This window comes from Epargyreus clarus, unplaced genomic scaffold (assembly GCF_041222505.1).
Source record: "Epargyreus clarus isolate Ecla_fem2 unplaced genomic scaffold, WU_Ecla_fem_2.2 ptg000019l, whole genome shotgun sequence".
In the NCBI taxonomy this organism is placed as follows: Eukaryota; Metazoa; Arthropoda; class Insecta; order Lepidoptera; family Hesperiidae; genus Epargyreus; species Epargyreus clarus.
In genome coordinates, this window is record NW_027332227.1 from 1,225,828 (window position 1) to 1,243,744 (window position 17,917).

At 34.4% G+C, this 17,917-nt stretch overlaps 2 protein-coding genes across 2 annotated transcripts in view; one reads left to right on the top strand and one right to left on the bottom strand.

Annotated features, from left to right (window-relative positions):
- Positions 1-1,932: 1,932 nt before the first annotated feature.
- On the top strand, positions 1,933-5,764 carry Hsc70-4 (heat shock cognate protein). The gene is made up of 3 exons (XM_073083790.1): positions 1,933-2,092; positions 2,879-3,083; positions 3,923-5,764. The coding sequence occupies exons 2-3, from the start codon at positions 2,879-2,881 to the stop codon at positions 5,677-5,679; spliced, it is 1,962 nt and encodes a 653-aa protein (XP_072939891.1). The 5' UTR covers positions 1,933-2,092; the 3' UTR covers positions 5,680-5,764.
- A 9,443-nt stretch (positions 5,765-15,207) lies between these two features.
- Positions 15,208-17,917, bottom strand: part of LOC140750234 (uncharacterized) — a 60,251-nt gene continuing 57,541 nt past the window's right edge. The window contains exon 8 of the mRNA XM_073083662.1: positions 15,208-17,381. Within this exon, the coding sequence (XP_072939763.1) occupies positions 17,313-17,381 (69 nt within the window). The 3' untranslated portion in view covers positions 15,208-17,312. The remainder of the gene's footprint in view (positions 17,382-17,917) is intronic.

Below are 17,917 nucleotides of genomic sequence, written 5' to 3' on the forward strand. Positions count from 1 at the left end.
GACTGATAGTAAATTTATCATTAATCTTATCTTTAAGTATATTGTGCATCAGGCACCATAAAATACAGTAGGCTATAACAATACTTGTAAATGATTTTACCTTTATTTTATAAAACGTTTATGGAGACAGGTTAGTACAAAGGGAGTGGCTTGCGTAATATTCAGTTCCTAAGAAATAAACAAATAACAAGTGGTATGAAGTTGAGGCTCTCATTTTAGGCCTTTTGGGGTCTTGAGTTTCAATTCCAGACCCCCTGATTTTTTCTTACTAATCATGTGCATAAAAGCTGAATCGCGAGAAAACCTTAATTGTTAAAACTCTTAAAAAATAATCTAAATCATAGGTGTATGAAGTCTATCACTGCGAACTCGGTGAGAATGGTGTAATATCACCTAAAATATTATCATTCTCAGAAAAGAACCAGGAAGAAAATCAAAGCACATAAGCATATTCTATATGATAATATTAACATTAACACAATAACCTTGGCGTTAACTTTCAAGTTCAACTTTCATACAGTTTCGAGAGCTCTTATGTTATGCATAAAGTAATCTATTAGATAAGAAATAGCAGTTACAGTAAGCTTGAGCCAATTATGTATAATTCCGTGTAAGGCTCCTGAATGGCTTTGACAAGATATAATAATAATGTTCTCATATGATAGTTCTGTTGTGGCTGTTTTTAAGTGAAGTCTGGATACATTAAGTTTATTATCCTACTAACCAAGATAGAAAAAAATATATATAAACAAGCTTTAGAAAAAGCTTCATACGTACAGCTGTTATAGCAACATATTCAAATTCTGGCGGGCTCGTAGCAGTAAAAAATCCTTATTTGTTCATAAAATAAATTATGTGAATAAAAATATTGTATCGAAGAAAAAAATAATACATGGATATGTAATACATTAAAGTTCAGTCTTTTTGTATATTTATACTTTAAAATTAAACAAAACATAATTTATAGTCTGTGTGTATTATATAACATTATAGTCTGTGGGTATGCTATGTAATAGGGAAGTAAAAATATGATTTTAATATTTTTATGTCGATACATTGAGAATTATAGTACGACGATATTAAGTAACGACGGGCAACCTAACTGAAAAAAATCAACCCGGTATAAACTAATACGGCATGTCTAACAAGATTTGACCACGCACTGTTTAATGAAATTCCTTTTTAGATTTGGTTAGGGCTTACAGCATGGTTGGAAAAAGATATAAGTACTAAAATATATTTTAGGTCTATATATTTACATCGAGCCAAAGCCTGATAGGGTTACAAAGTTAAACTAGAGAGTGTATTATTTGACTTGATCATATTGATATGATGTATTTGCCATAATTTACAAATAAAGATATCTATAGGAACTAATCCACTATTATTGGGAGTTTTTAGGTAGTGGAACCCTTTGTGTTTCTACTCCAGTGGCGCCACGGCCACACTTATTTCAACCTAATCATATTGATATAATGTATTTGCCATAATTACAAATAAAGATATCTATAGGAACTAATCTGCCATTATTGGGAGTTTGAAGGTAGTGGAACCCTTTGTGTTTCCACTCCAGTGGCGCCACCGCCACACTTATTTCTACCTAATAAGAGCAGTGTTAAGTGCTGTGTTTTGGTTGAAAGGGACACATACTTTTCCAAGGCATTCTAGCTTCGTCTTTATATTATTTCAAGATATTTCATCACACGGTATCTCTTTTCATATATTCACTTGAAAGAGTCAAATAATAAGACAACGAAAATGTTTTACAAATTAAAAAATGGCTTTATCGATAACCAAATATGCACATCACTATCATCGCGACAGCTGCAACGCCCCTGCAAAACGTCTCCTGGAAAAATGTTTTCAGCCAATAGGAGCGCAGATCGTTAATGATGCTTCAACGTGATTGGTCTACACCAAGGAATATTCCAGAATGCGCTAGTGACGTCGGTGATTACGCGCCCGCATATAAATTCCCCCGTCCATATCGGGCGCCATTTTATTACGTGAAGAGAAGCCGTCAATCGCGCACCTTTGCTGAGCGTTCTACGAGAAGTCTACAAAAGTCATTGAATAATACACTTAACTAAAAGTGAGTATTTTCTCCGTTCTGATAATCGTGTTATTTTCTTTTTACATTTATATTATAGTTTTTCGTAAAATCTAAAATTCGTTACTTATCACTGATAACCGCGTGAGTACATCCTGGGTGGTCCCTTGAACTCTCCGTTTTCGATTAGTCATCATTCGACAGGTAAGGTAAGTACTGGGAAATTAATGATATGACTAATCTTTTTATTTCCTACTTTGGTCATCAGTTTGATTGAAGGTCCTTGTAATTATCGATTTTCTTTGTTCGCTATCATGACTTCACGTGGTCCTTAAATCTTACATAAATTTGCAAGACTAGCATTTTACATCATCGGTTAAGTCCTCCAGTTTCTTATGGGTTCCAACGGCTTTCAATTTTTCTACAATAGTCTCGTTATAAGGCTCAAAGTTTTCCAGAACGTTCGCGCGTGGTATTGATTTTCCGCAATGGCGGCCATGTGTGGATTCCGCGCCATGTTCAACTCTCTTTTTACTTTTTAGTTGAAATATAGAAGTGCAGAGTCGTTAGTGACAAATTACCTTATCTATTCTTTTGTAATTTTCTGCAGAGCGCAAAAGCCGGTTTGCATGTGACCGCTATTTTCATAGACTTACAATGTATGTATAAAACGTATGAGCGGATGTGCACATGTCGAGTTTAATATGTTGCGGCTCCGAGCTATTCAGCGAAATTTAGCCCTGAAGCAGTTTTTCAATAACAATACTATTTAATTCGTGATCAATTGTTTATGAAACGCAAATTAATGTGAAACTTTTATTGTTACAGATGGCGAAAGCACCAGCGGTAGGTATTGATTTGGGCACGACCTACTCGTGCGTGGGCGTGTTCCAGCACGGGAAGGTGGAGATCATCGCAAACGACCAGGGCAACAGGACCACGCCCTCGTATGTCGCGTTCACCGACACCGAGCGCCTCATCGGCGACGCCGCCAAGAACCAGGTGGCGATGAACCCCAACAACACCATTTTCGGTGAGTTTACTATTGATTAGTACAACCTACTGCAGGATGATATAAAGTAGATTTGTGTAATATTGCCTCTTGAGGCTTGATGCATACATAACTTTTAAAAGGCGCATTGAGACATTTTTTTGTTGTTTTAGTCTTTTAATATAGGTTACTGTATTAACATTTATAATAATTCACTACACTGTTCTAGTGCCAGTGTAATTATCCATACTGTAATATTAACTTTATCAAAGATATAAACTATCATAGATAGAATCATAGATAAGTTTACAACTTTATAGTAGCACATACAAAGTAATTTAGTTAAGTATTTATAAAGTCTTTAAAGATGATATCATATGAGCTAAGCACTTAGTTCTAAACTGCATCAAAAGAATGTCAGATGAATGCACTATGGTTGGAATGGAACCATAATTAGTAGATTTTCCCTGTTATAACAATTCTCAAAGTATTATAAACGGTTATATCAGTTTTTCCTTAAGTTTCTTATTATGATGTAATGCTTTTACATCTAATATTTTTTTCACAAAGCAATTATGTGCTAATGCGAACAATGATGAATGATTTAAAAGTAATTTTATGAAAGTTTTTTGCGCACAATCATTATAAATGTTGATAAGGGAGCCAGCAACTGAGCTTTAAACAATGGGGACTATGACGTAGATGCAATAAAATAAATTATTTTTTGAGTCATAATTAAGATTTTAAATGATGATAACCAATATACTAGACTAGAGTCTCTGAATATATTGAATGAGAAAAATAATCTGAGTAAAAAAAAAATTCGGAATAACTTGTGAAATATAGTGCATGTTTTTCAAAGTTCTTTCCTATTGTTCCAGATGCCAAACGTCTTATCGGCCGCAAATTCGAAGATGCCACCGTACAAGCAGACATGAAGCACTGGCCTTTCGAGGTTGTAAGTGATGGTGGCAAACCAAAGATCAAAGTCTCATACAAGGGAGAGGACAAAACATTCTTCCCTGAAGAAGTGAGCTCTATGGTGCTTACAAAAATGAAGGAAACAGCTGAGGCTTACCTTGGTAAAACTGTGCAGAATGCAGTCATTACGGTTCCAGCGTACTTTAACGACTCACAGCGACAGGCCACTAAAGATGCGGGTACCATTTCTGGCCTGAACGTTCTCCGTATCATCAACGAACCGACTGCTGCAGCGATTGCGTACGGCCTTGACAAAAAGGGCGGTGGAGAACGTAACGTCCTTATTTTCGATCTCGGCGGCGGTACATTCGACGTGTCCATCCTGACCATCGAGGATGGTATCTTCGAAGTAAAGTCCACCGCTGGCGACACGCACTTGGGAGGTGAAGACTTCGATAACCGTATGGTTAATCACTTCGTCCAAGAATTCAAGAGGAAATACAAGAAAGACCTCACTACTAACAAGAGGGCTTTGAGGCGACTCCGTACTGCCTGTGAAAGGGCGAAGAGGACTCTGTCCTCCTCCACCCAGGCCAGTATTGAAATCGATTCTCTCTTTGAGGGTATCGACTTCTACACATCAATCACCAGGGCTCGCTTTGAAGAGCTGAACGCTGACCTGTTCAGATCAACCATGGAACCCGTCGAGAAGTCTCTTCGCGACGCTAAAATGGACAAGTCTCAGATAAACGACATCGTACTTGTCGGAGGTTCTACCCGTATCCCCAAGGTGCAGAAGCTCCTGCAGGACTTCTTTAATGGAAAAGAGCTTAACAAATCCATCAACCCTGACGAGGCCGTCGCTTATGGCGCTGCAGTGCAGGCTGCCATTTTGCACGGCGACAAGTCCGAGGAGGTCCAGGACCTGCTTCTGCTCGACGTGACCCCGTTGTCGCTCGGTATCGAGACCGCCGGCGGAGTCATGACCACACTCATCAAGCGCAACACTACCATTCCCACCAAGCAGACCCAGACCTTCACCACGTATTCTGACAACCAGCCCGGAGTGCTCATCCAAGTCTTCGAGGGTGAGCGCGCCATGACTAAGGATAACAACCTCCTCGGTAAATTCGAGCTGACCGGCATTCCCCCTGCGCCTCGCGGCGTCCCCCAAATTGAGGTGACGTTCGACATCGACGCTAACGGCATCCTGAACGTGTCGGCCGTCGAGAAGTCGACCAACAAGGAGAACAAGATCACGATCACCAACGACAAGGGTCGCCTGTCCAAGGAGGAGATCGAGAGGATGGTGAACGAGGCGGAGAAGTACAGGAACGAGGACGAAAAGCAGAAGGAGACTATCCAGGCGAAGAACGCCCTGGAGTCGTACTGCTTCAACATGAAGTCCACCATGGAGGACGAGAAGCTGAAGGACAAGATCACCGACTCGGACAAGCAGACGATCCTGGACAAGTGCAACGACACGATCAAGTGGCTGGACTCGAACCAGCTGGCGGACAAGGAGGAGTACGAGCACAAGCAGAAGGAGCTGGAGGGCATCTGCAACCCGATCATCACGAAGCTGTACCAGGGCGCGGGCGGAGCGCCCGGAGGCATGCCGGGCGGTATGCCGGGCTTCCCCGGCGGCGCGCCCGGAGCGGGCGGCGCGGCGCCCGGCGCCGGCGGTGCAGGTCCCACTATCGAGGAGGTCGACTAAACCAACATTCCACAGCTTTCCACCTGATTATTTCGGTGTTGAAACACCTCTCTCAACTTAATCCAAATATAATAATTTAATCTCATGATTTGTTTTATTTTCACATCATCCAACATACTTACATCTCATTTACATATGTCTGTATAATTTAAATTATGCTCAAATAAATCCATATGAAGTGTTGAGGAAACAATAATAGTACATTAGCCACCTTGAATGTCACAGATACAACTGAAGACATCTACAGAATCTGTACTTCAGATACACAAAAAATATCTAGATCCAGAGTAGAAATAAAATTTTCATATATTTCTCATGTTACGACACGACTCGTTTCTATATTCAGAGCGGACTAGAAGTAAGGTTAACATTCGATCGTGTCTGTTAATAGGACATTGTAAAATTAAATAATCAATTAGATTAAAAAGTTAATCAAAACATATTAAATTTAATTCTTAACAGCTTGCATCACCTTTTATTCTCATGTTCTCGTGGAAATTTCATGAAAATTAAGATTTTTTAAGTTATACCTCTTTCGGAGAGTTTGGAAAAATGTGTGTATTTTTCAAGTGATATAAAAATCACCTGTAAAATTTGTACTTTGTTATATATGAAACGTACCAGCAGGGCATGATAACTATTATAGAGGAGGCAAACAATTCAGATTAATAGAATTACCTCTTTCGCTCTGACAAAGCGAACTGTAACAATGTGCGAGCGGGACGTAAATTCACCTCTATTCTAACGTTTGAGTTGCTACGATACGACACGACACGAGACACGATTCTAATCCGTATTTTATGCTTGGAAATATTTAAAATTTTGCGCGTGTTCAAATTGATACACGTATGTAATCTTTTTTATTTTTTTATTAAGTACGCCACAGAAGTATAGCTTCTTATGTGCGTATTGCTTACAGAAGTACCTAAGTGGGTACACGCGTTTTTTTTATCAGGAAGAAAATTCAAAATTTTCATAAAGATAAGTTGACCAATGAACGCGATCGTACGTTTGTGAACCCTAATCGGACAATGTTCCTAGGAATCATGAGTTCAATAGCACGTGTAACCTACTTGAATTTATGAGTAAGTACGTAATTAGTTTCTACGTGGGAGGAAACCAGCTGTTAGAGGTCTTCGCCCGAGTTTAGTTGTGTGTTCAAGCATTCTAAATAGACAAAAATACATTAAGTTTTGCCTCAGTCAATATCTTGGAAACGGGTGGACCGAAATTAATAGGTCTTTCTCGTATAGGTAGAGAATGTTATAGAAATTAATATTAGTTCTTCTTACGCCGAAAGAATTTAGGGTTCTTACATGAAAAATCATAAATCATACATGTGTGTAGAATCGTGGGCGATCACTCGCAGATATGCAGTTATTCTATAGTACTTACAAATCGAAATGTAGTAGATATAATTATGCCATGTGTAGATAAATATAGGTATCTTCATTCTTGAGTATTTTTTCCGTGCAGCATAATCAAAGCATGTGTACAATTTATAAAATATACAAGTATATAACCTACCTACTTCCTAAGATCACGGAAATACCGTAAAAGCACTGTTCCGTCTGGCCTTCAAAGATTGCCCTATATAGAAATCGTTTCTTCCATATGGGTGCCTGCTCGGTTATATTAATAACGCAAGGCCTATCACGTTGTATGATGAACGTATAAGGAGTGAATGCCAGCCAGATCCTGTGAAATTACATTATCTATTCAATCAGATACCTACAACTACAATAAGTAATCAAACTCATTGTCAGTATTTCACAATCAATGCATCTGGGTATTTACTTTATGGAAACAGCTCTGGTTAGATGAAACAAATTATATAACAGTAGGTATTAATAAATGTTTCAAAGTCTTTGTCACGTAATGAATTTAATGATTGTAAACAAAGTAATTATCTACATAGAAAAATGGAAATAAAAATGAATCTAGCAAAAACGTATGTTCTCGTGACACATTATACATTAAAGGCAAAATGGTACACACACGAATTTAATGTTATTTAAAATTTAATACACGAATTTAATAGTACCTATGCTCAACATGAAATATTCGGGAATCATGAACAAGGAGGCAGTTTTGAGTAGTTTTAAAATGAATTAGTCGATTTAAATTGGACTCATGTTGGGAAAAACTAATCTCGTCATCAGCCAATGCATATTAATATTATCTAAATATCTAGTTAATATAGGTAGGTATTTATACTCGTAGCCGAGTATAGATCGGTCGACTAGTGCAAACGTTTAAAAATAATCTTACTAGATACTAATCTCTCTTGATATTTTGTTAAGATAAAAAAATAACACTTCCCGTATTTATCATTATTTTGCCTTTCTTTCGGCATAGGTGCCATCTATTCCTATCAAAATGAGACCGCGTTAAAATGAAAAGAAAACCTTAAAAATCCCAAATCAATATTCTTTATTTCATTATTATCTATGAATTAAATAATTTTGATCGGAATTGAAATGGAATCGTCTGTATATCGGACGAATTTATAGAGACTAAAATTTTACTAGAATCTCACTGAAAAATTATTGGAACTTATTCCGAAGATACATTTTCACAGGATCCTGATATTCTTATCACTAGATTATCACCGCTTTTTTTGTATGCATTTCGCTAAACGAAGGTTAAATCGCGGCATAAGGATACCTCTTCGTTAATAAATTCGTCAGTAGCTATAATAAATACAGGACAACGGTATTAAAATGTGTTTTAATACCCCATTAACACTATTTTAAATCATGCAGTTTTATCCGATTTTAGCTTACATTATTAAAAAACAAAAGAATAATAATATTAAAGGTCTTTGTAACACAAAAAATATACGTAATGAACTAATAAAGGTATATTTTTTATGGAAATTTTCAAAAATGTACCAATGTATCTCTGAGTAGGTATTATACTTTCATTGCCGGCTACTATTTCATGCTTATATAAAAGAATCAAATCTAGAAACAAAAAGGGGTCAAGTGAGCCTGAGTGTAACACGAATTGTTTACATTATGATCATTATAATCGATCCACAGCGCAAATAACACGCCATAGATATTAAATGAAAACTCATACCGAGCGCCACCTTAGACTAGCGTGGCGTAACTAGCTTCCACCTGGGCTGCGGACCCCCGAAAGCTAGGGTGGGGGTGGTTGTATTTATACGGCCAAAGTAAAAAACTTCGATAGCGTGATTCAGAATTGGGTGCGTTTTCTGGAATTTCACATAGAATTCCGCAAATTTAAGTATTGAAAAATTATGTACAGTATTTAAGATGGCATTTACTTAATTTTGACGCTTTTTACGGATTTTTTTAGTGACAAATATTTTGTAGAGGTAAGGGTAGTACAAATATTGAGTTTTAGCCTTTCTAATGTTCGATTAAAGCAAACTTATGTTCTTTTCCATCTTTAATGAAAATCAAACTGTTAATTATTCGTATCAAATAATACTTTTGCTTCATGAAATGGACACAAATCAATATTTAGGGGTAGTCGCACACACCCTCCAATCGAGATGAACAGTGTGCTTTACCCCTTTTGTATGAAATCAATATCAAGAAGGGTTGCTTTCAATGCTGATATTTCGGTAGTAGTAAACTGGAGATGCGCCTAGATGTATGAAAATATAAACACCGGAGCATTATTAGGATTTAGCTGAATATTTCCGCATGTCTACAGCTGAGGGCGAGTGGGAATATTTAATTTCAGCCCACGCTTATTTATTTCTGAATGTTTAATTTTGTATGGCAAAAATAAACCTAGTGTTGATAACGTGTGGTGCGAACACCGCGATCTATGAGCGGTCTCGTTTTATCTCGCCCGGCTAGGGTTCGTGTGCAAAGAAAATATCATTAGTTCTTCTATATTGTTATTATGAGTAGTTTCCAATGTTAGTTTCTACACTGGTGGGTCAACGTAAAATGTCGGAAGGCATATAGTGATTTTAAGCGAAGATAAAAATTAAAAGAGTAATTAATTATCTTTAGGTAGTAGGATTTTTTAAGAAAATAAGCTTGTTTTCATTTTATAGAATTGAATAGAGTTGATATGCTGCATACCCACATAGTGGTCACTGTGTCATTGTCTTATCTCATAATGCGTGTGTCACAAATATCTTTGACGGATCAGAGAATTAATTTGAATGTATATAGGAACTCCTATTAATTAAACTTCTATCAATACGTTCTAATTTGTATTTTAAAAATAAAATTTTCACATACTAAACGATTTATTAAATACTATGAATGTAAATCCTATGTAATTAGGTAAATAAACTAAATATATGTATATATGCAGAATTCAGAAATACATATATATTATTCTATATATAGAGAAGGAGAATATATATGTATTTCTAAAATATATTTGAGTGCAAAGTCCCATTAATCTAATTAGACCACAGTAAGGGTTTCAGTCGGCGTAGAGATGTCGGGAGTGCTCTACATGTATTTAGCAGGCTCTTTACCATGACCATAGTAGGTCTACATATCACCGCCGTTTCACTCGAGTCGAAATATTTTTCTTATATTTAAGGTGTTATTTTGATATTTAAGGTGTTATTTGATGGTAAGTGGTACGTGCCACCCGTGGACTGTAATCAACGTAATATAGAGCAAAGGCCGAAACCTGAACCTGGTCCATTAGATTCGTTATCACTCCTGAGGGCTATATGGTCGTTTCATAAGTTACATGTTCCTTCTATTACTATACACTCCTATCGAAACGCAAAATCTAAATTAAAAAATCTACTTCAAGCTGGAAATGCAATGGTACCTACTTTTTCAGTTAAATCTTATTAGTTTTACGACTTATTAAAGTGTAGTTGGATTCACGCAGAAACACCTAACTTGTTTCTAGTTTAAAGAGTGTCGTAAGGGTTACTCACATGACATACTTCAACTTGGTTTTTTGAAGTAGTAACACAATCGCGGTCGATTTAAGTTCTAACAATAATAAGTAGTAAGATAGTAAGTCATATCCAACAATCCTTTAAGAAAAATATTGTCACGTAACCCATCGTTCCCTATTTATTTATAATAATGGTTGTTTAAACAATCTAAGTAATTAAATTTGCACTGCTTTTAAATGCTCTATTAATAAACACATGAAAACTTGTCGATAAGATACGTAAGTAGGTTAGTTTATCAAGGCAGATACGCTAGTTCTGGTTTGTGGACACAGTGTGTTCAGGCGTAGCGAGTAATTCAATACTATGTCTAATATTATAAATTGTAAATGAGCCACACACGTGTACAGTAGTGACGCTAAAATTATTATTTTTGAAATATAATTGGGTTTATAATAATGGTTTATTTTGGTAGAGCCCTTTGTGGTACTTATATACTTTTTGCCTTGTAATGATAATGTTCTGGGTCCAAAATAGTTTTGAGGGACTCTTTACAGACACAAGCGTCGAACTCAATCCATGAGCAACGCATTTGTGGCGCTTTTTTTTAGAATTTGATTTGAAGTTATTCTCTGTTGTCCATGAACGGCAGTAGCTACGGACTGTCAGGAGATCTGCTAGCACTTTTGCTACAGGAATTGGAAAAAATATACAGAATAATTTGCTTGTGCATAACTATTGCACGACTCATGAGTGTGCTCAGAGAGTGCTTTACGATCGAAAAAATTTTTTCGCTTCATTTTGGCGGCTATTTTTATTATTATAGCCTTGATAGTTCACGGAATCAATATATTTTGCATACTATTGTCGAGATAATTTAATGGAGATTAATTCCATACTTTTTAAAAATTGATTTACTGCAATAGAATTGGAAAAAAACACCAAAATAGGTCAAAAAATTTTCCTGTCCGTCATGTGTGAAACCTGAAAACACTGTAACTTGTGAAAAAATCCATCATTTGAGTTAATTTTTTTTTTTAAATTCTAATCGACGATTGTAGGTCACTGAATGCGAATGATTAATTAATTCAGTGTCGTTTAATTGCAATTAATAAAAAACGAAAACTACAAGACTGTATATCTATAGATATTATGTACATTTATTCCACCAGGGGCGCTTGTGCAGTACCTTCTTCCTACTACAGCTGTTTTTTCGGCAATTAATTTTGAACGACTTAAGTTTTTTTTTTTTTTTTTTTTTTTTTTTATATTTCATAATTAAATGAGCATTATGAGTCGTGCACTTTTGGATTTTCCAAACTTTATTATCTTCTAATAAATCGATAACGAATTTCACGCGTACGTTCTACGAGTTCTTGAGTATGTCCTCGTAACATTTGCGACGTTTTAATACTCACATAATTTTTCATTGTCAAGGTGAGTAAATAAAGCTAATATTAGATATGCATAAGGTTAATTTCTAACCTTACAACATTATAATATGTTTCACTGGGATATTTCAAGGAAGTTGTATAGGAATTATAATTATTTATAACAAATAGAAAAACAACAAATCACATCGTTTATTTTATTGGCGTACAACAACGGAATCGACGTTCAAATCAATTTACTCTTAATTTTGTGCTATACAAAACAACGGATAATTTAACCATATATTATGTATCTACATTATTTTATTATCACGATTATAATATAACATACAAATAGCGCCTGAGCGTGTCGTGATTCGTGATAAATAGTTATAAATATTTTTATAAGAATGTTACTAACAAATAATAATTGGTACTTATATATTTTTTTGCCTAATCCACTATTTGAGTTGTGTGCTAGATACCACATTCCAGGCCTCAGAACTAGTCAAAAATACAGACAGAATTTTTTCCATTGAATATACATTAAGTATATGTAAACAGTGAAGTTCTTTATACACTTTAGTTTTATACATAATTATGTCATACTGATAGTTTAGTTGAAATAACTGAAAATCTTTCGTAAAGGTAGTTTATTCATAAACCACGTTTTTCTCGTAATTACAAACAGTTGAATTGTGAATATGATTTTCATAATCATTAACAATAAAATAATTGGTTAAACCGTTACCGTTATTTATAAGATTCACATTGTTCTTATAATGTCAGTACCTACTCGTACGTAATTGTCGGTGATTGAAAGCAACCATGTCTTAATATAAATTTACCTATTTTTCGTACGATTGGTATGAAATTATTAAAAAAAAGGCTTTAATACAAAATGGAACACGAGTAACGGATATGTCCAATATTATCTCAATTTGATATGCGTTTGCACTGATAACTGTATTTTGAATAGAAAATCTTTACTAAAAGTTATGTAGATTTTTTCTAAACATGCCAAGGAATTACAAATATGCACTATACTTACAAAACATTAAAAAAAGATAAGTACCTAATCAAAAAGTTCATAAAAAGGTTTGTATCTCTACATTTTATTTATTCCTAATATAGATATGCAAATCATGGGAAATATACCTAATAGTGGGAAGTTTAGGGAGCCCGGAACCATCTCAAACAAAAATTCTTTAAACCGGAGAACATACATATGAGTTTAGATGAGAATAGTTATTTTATTACCTAAGCAATATAACTTTTTATATCACGACACGACACGACACGTCTGACGTTCTTCGATATTTTACTTTAGTTCTGACTTTTTCATTATATTGGCCAAGATTCTAAGTATAACAATAGGCAAATATGCTCAAATATATCCCTATGTGTATTCGTCTTTGTGTGTCCATAATACAGCACCCTAGGTGGTAGTAGGTATGAGTTGATAGAGCGCATTGAAAAGTGAATCTGTGTTACCACACCCTTCAACCTATATAAACTAGTTACCTTTACCATTTATACTGAAAAGTCAGAACTAAATACAGTTATAGATATAACCAATAAATTTAACATTTCAGCAAGCGGACAAAACATTTTATCTATAATTGAGCGACCGATTTTAAAATATTCTATTATTTCCTAGAAGAGTAGAACATTTTAACGATTTCTTAGAAATTATTTTCTAGAATCTGCTTATTTATTACAAAGAAGAAGTAGTAATTATGGCAACATTTCTAAGAATTTATTGGATTAATATCTATGTTAATTTACGCGAAGATTCTTCTAGCAATCTAGTTACAGTTAGGTATATGGACAAGTCTTAAACGGCTCACTCAACTATAGATATAAATGTATTAAATTTATCTAATATAATTATTATTTACAATACTGATACAAAACTCGTTATAAATATCGCAATCGCTTCCTTACGTTGATCAAAGTCATGCAAACCGTTTCTTGTAAAATTAGCATTAGGTACCTACATAGGGATTGCATGATTTTGATGTACCATCTAACTTCTACTTTGATCTTCATCAATAAGGCAGGCGGGAGCTCGTTCTATATCTCATACCATCTAGACATTACATAGCTATGACAATTTTCGTTAGAACGAAGCATTTTGGGTGCATCCATTGTAATATACCTGATGACTAAATGGCGTTATCTAAATTTATTACCATACACTTCAAGCCAGAATGCAATCATCATCATTAGGAATCAAGCAAAAAAGGGTAGCGGTAGTGGAACTGCAATCGAAGTAAAATTATCTACTTAAATCACATTGGTATTTATTGGGAAAATACCTTTATTGTTTTAATGAGTATCAATTTATTTAATTAGGTAAATACCACGAAGTAAATCAAAATGCGCCCTGCGCGTTTGTCAGATTTCAGCTGTTGAAACCGAACGCAGCTTATGTACCTACATTATACAAAAAACCAAAATAGTAGGGTTTTGAGTGAATTAAGACGTAGATTAATTCATATTCAGTTGTAAATAATTTATAAGAAAATTTGGATGATTCCCAATCGTTCCTACGAAAAATGTCGCTCTTTTATATTAGAATACGTTGGACTTTGGTCGTCTGTATCTAGCACATAATTTACGTTATGAAACATTATATTTTAACAGTTCAAAGTATTTTTATTATATGTATATATATTTATGTCTATGTATATGTTTAATTGAAATTAAATTCATAATACCAATGAGGATAATCGGCATAATTTTATTACTTAGGGTACGTCCATTAATTATATGTTGGGATTTTTCAATTTTTAGACATCCCCCTCTTCTTGGTGAGAGGTCATGACATTTTTCCCTACCCCTTCATTCCATCTTCATTCACGAGATTCTTCAAAATTGAGATAAATATATTTTACATACGTTAGTCTTTCTTTGAATGACTAGGATTTATTTAAGTTAATTTTACTCTTCACTTAATTAATGGATGCCCCCTTGTATTATATATGAACAATAGAGTCGAAATATTGTGCAAAAATATATTGGGTAACTCTTTTCAAGTAATAATATTTACCTCTGCTTCATAAAATTACTCTTACGTACATAAGTAATTAGACGACTTTTTTTTTTCATTTATAATCAAATAAATAAACTATTTAATATTTTGAAATGTGACATAACATTTTATAAATTAATTAGACTTCTTTGTTACATTGTCATTACACATCGCATAATAATTACATTACACTTAGATCGGAATTACATATCAAATAACATGCTCTATTAACACGCATTTTGCATATTTTTACTTAGATGTTAAAAATATATTGCTCATAGGCATTAGCTAAACAATATAATATTTAAATTATTTTCTCTAGTATATGTAAGATACACTAATTTTAGTTTAACTGAAATGAAAACATTTACAAAAATAATAATTTGATTATTTACAATTTGTAATATAATTTAACAAAATATAACGTAGGGTATCCTAATTTGTAAATTCTACAATTGTGACAGATGTATTTTTAGAAGTGGATTAATAATAATGGCGGGACTAATTTCCTTATGAATTAATTGAGAAAAACGACAAGAGTAATTAATTACGCAACAAAAATAACAAACATAAATTTTAAATAATAACGTATTTTTTATAACTGGAGTATAATTATTTTAATGGTGTAGGTATAATATATTTATCGCGTATTAGCTGGGGTCAAGACACTTTTTAAAAAAATAATATCATTAATTATCAACCAAGTTTGCAATATGGCAAACGTTTTTCGTAAACTTATTTTAAAGAAAACTTCTGTAAATTATATATGATGACATTCGTTGAATTATGTAGATTTCTATACCTCGACGCTTTATTTCCGTCGACTGCACAACAATATAGAAGTATATAAGTAGTTTCATTTGTAATGTGGATTGGCGTAATGCGCCGCCCTGAAGTCACTCAGTATTTTTTAATATTAACCCTTAGATTTAGACGAACTGACAAATAATAAAAACGTTTTGTTCAAATTAACAGACCAGATAAAATGGCAGTTGTTTTGAAATTACAGTACAGACACACCAATTTTCGTATATAGATATGACGACAATATGCTTTAAATTTACAATTATTATACACAGTATGTCATCACATTTATTTCTCTGAATTTGTGTGATTTTACCACTGATGATTATAATTGTGTAAAAAGAAATATTTTGGAAAGCGTCTCGTTGATGTTATATCAAAAAATATTTTTTGAACACTATCTACGTCTTTCTTATAAGTAACTGCTTTCTCTCCCAATACATCTCTTAAATCTCGTACAACAATTATTTGGTTTAATATTTATTTTAACCATATAAAAAGTTGTAGCTCACTAAGCTTACGTCGAAAGTCTACATTGAGATTATAAGAACTATCTACACAGAGAAATTAAATGTTAGCACGTCAATATAAACACCGAGGTTCTTATACTAATCCCTTATTCCTTCCAAAGTAATTCAATTAGATCCCTACTGATCACATTATCCACTCTGATAGGGCAGGAGCATTAAATATTCTTGCTAGAAACATTTAACATATTTAAACACTTAAAACTTAATACAACGGAATGAACCTACAAATATTGCACAATGATGCCTCCTTATAAGTTACGTAACATCGAATTCCGTCAACTTATTCTAAATACAGCTACAAATATACACAAATAAATATTTACCGTCGTTTCAATAAACAGTCTATAATAACTTGTTTCTTCGTAGCAATCTGTCTCCGGATGAGAACAGCCCGACTGTCTAGAGTGAAGCATAAGCTTCTCCAATATACAATATTTTAGGATTTAAATACATTTAATATTCAGCACAAAATCGCTTGGTTTTTCCAATATCTATTAATTATAGGTAGAGTTGGGGTTAGCATTCTATTGGTTGCATACTTAGCAAATCCTCGCTCGTCGACCACAATTTTCCGTTCAACAAATTGTTTTTTTTTTGCATACAATTGCTTTATTAGTATTTAGTATCTTTATGTCATGACTTCTTACTTCATTCCTTCCCAAAACAAATTTGGTTCATTTTTTTGTACTACTGTACATTAAACAACCTTTTTGTTAACAAAAATGTTTTTCTCTTTCTAGTTACCAAAACTAGAATGCTAACCGCAATAAAAAAATATCCTATTAATTCGAATTGGTGTTTATTTCGGGGTTTATGAAGTTGTGCTTATTGAAATACTAATTTACACTTTCGCGCGCATTCCACGCAGCCAATCGAGTCTCGCGTCAATTTATTAATTATCAAAAGTTTTTTCACTTCCAATCGAGTTTGGCAGTTGTTGCTCTGGCCGTCGGTTCCCGTGGCTACATCCAGGCCATTGTTGGCGAGCCGTCCGAGAGGGAGTCTATGGACCGCAGGACGCTGTGCCCCTGCTGTCAGTAAAGCGAAGAGCTGGAGCAAGGCCCGTCAACGCCTTGCAACTGTTGCTCTGGATTTGTTACAAGCTGGAATGTTGGAAATTGATAATATTGAGATAGAAATAGACAAAAAAATTATCTATCCTAATCTTAAATTTGCACGGTACAGACAAAATATAAAAATGGAAGATGATTAGGTAAATATCTGGAGGCACGGTAGTGCCTCCGCCAAGTCGAGCCAAAAAGAAGCGGCACGGCCGTACCATACTTTTCTCGAAGCAAGTCAGGTCATTTTTGACGCCCTGTAAGTTCGTTGTTTATAAAACTTGACAGTTGAATTTTTGTTGTTTATAAAACTTGACAGGAACCAAGCATACATTGTCTAAACACGGTATATTTCAAATTTCATTGACTTTGGACTAGTAATTATGTATTTTCTTCATTTTACTGAAGGAAGAAACTTAGTATTGAAACCGCTACTGCACTCACTTCTCCGGACATTATACTCTCTCTCACACATCTTTGGGGTTTGTACACACTTCTATAAAAATATATTGATCAGTAGCTATTCTACTTATAGATATTAAACCCACCTCTTCTATAGTCTAGGAGACTATTTACTT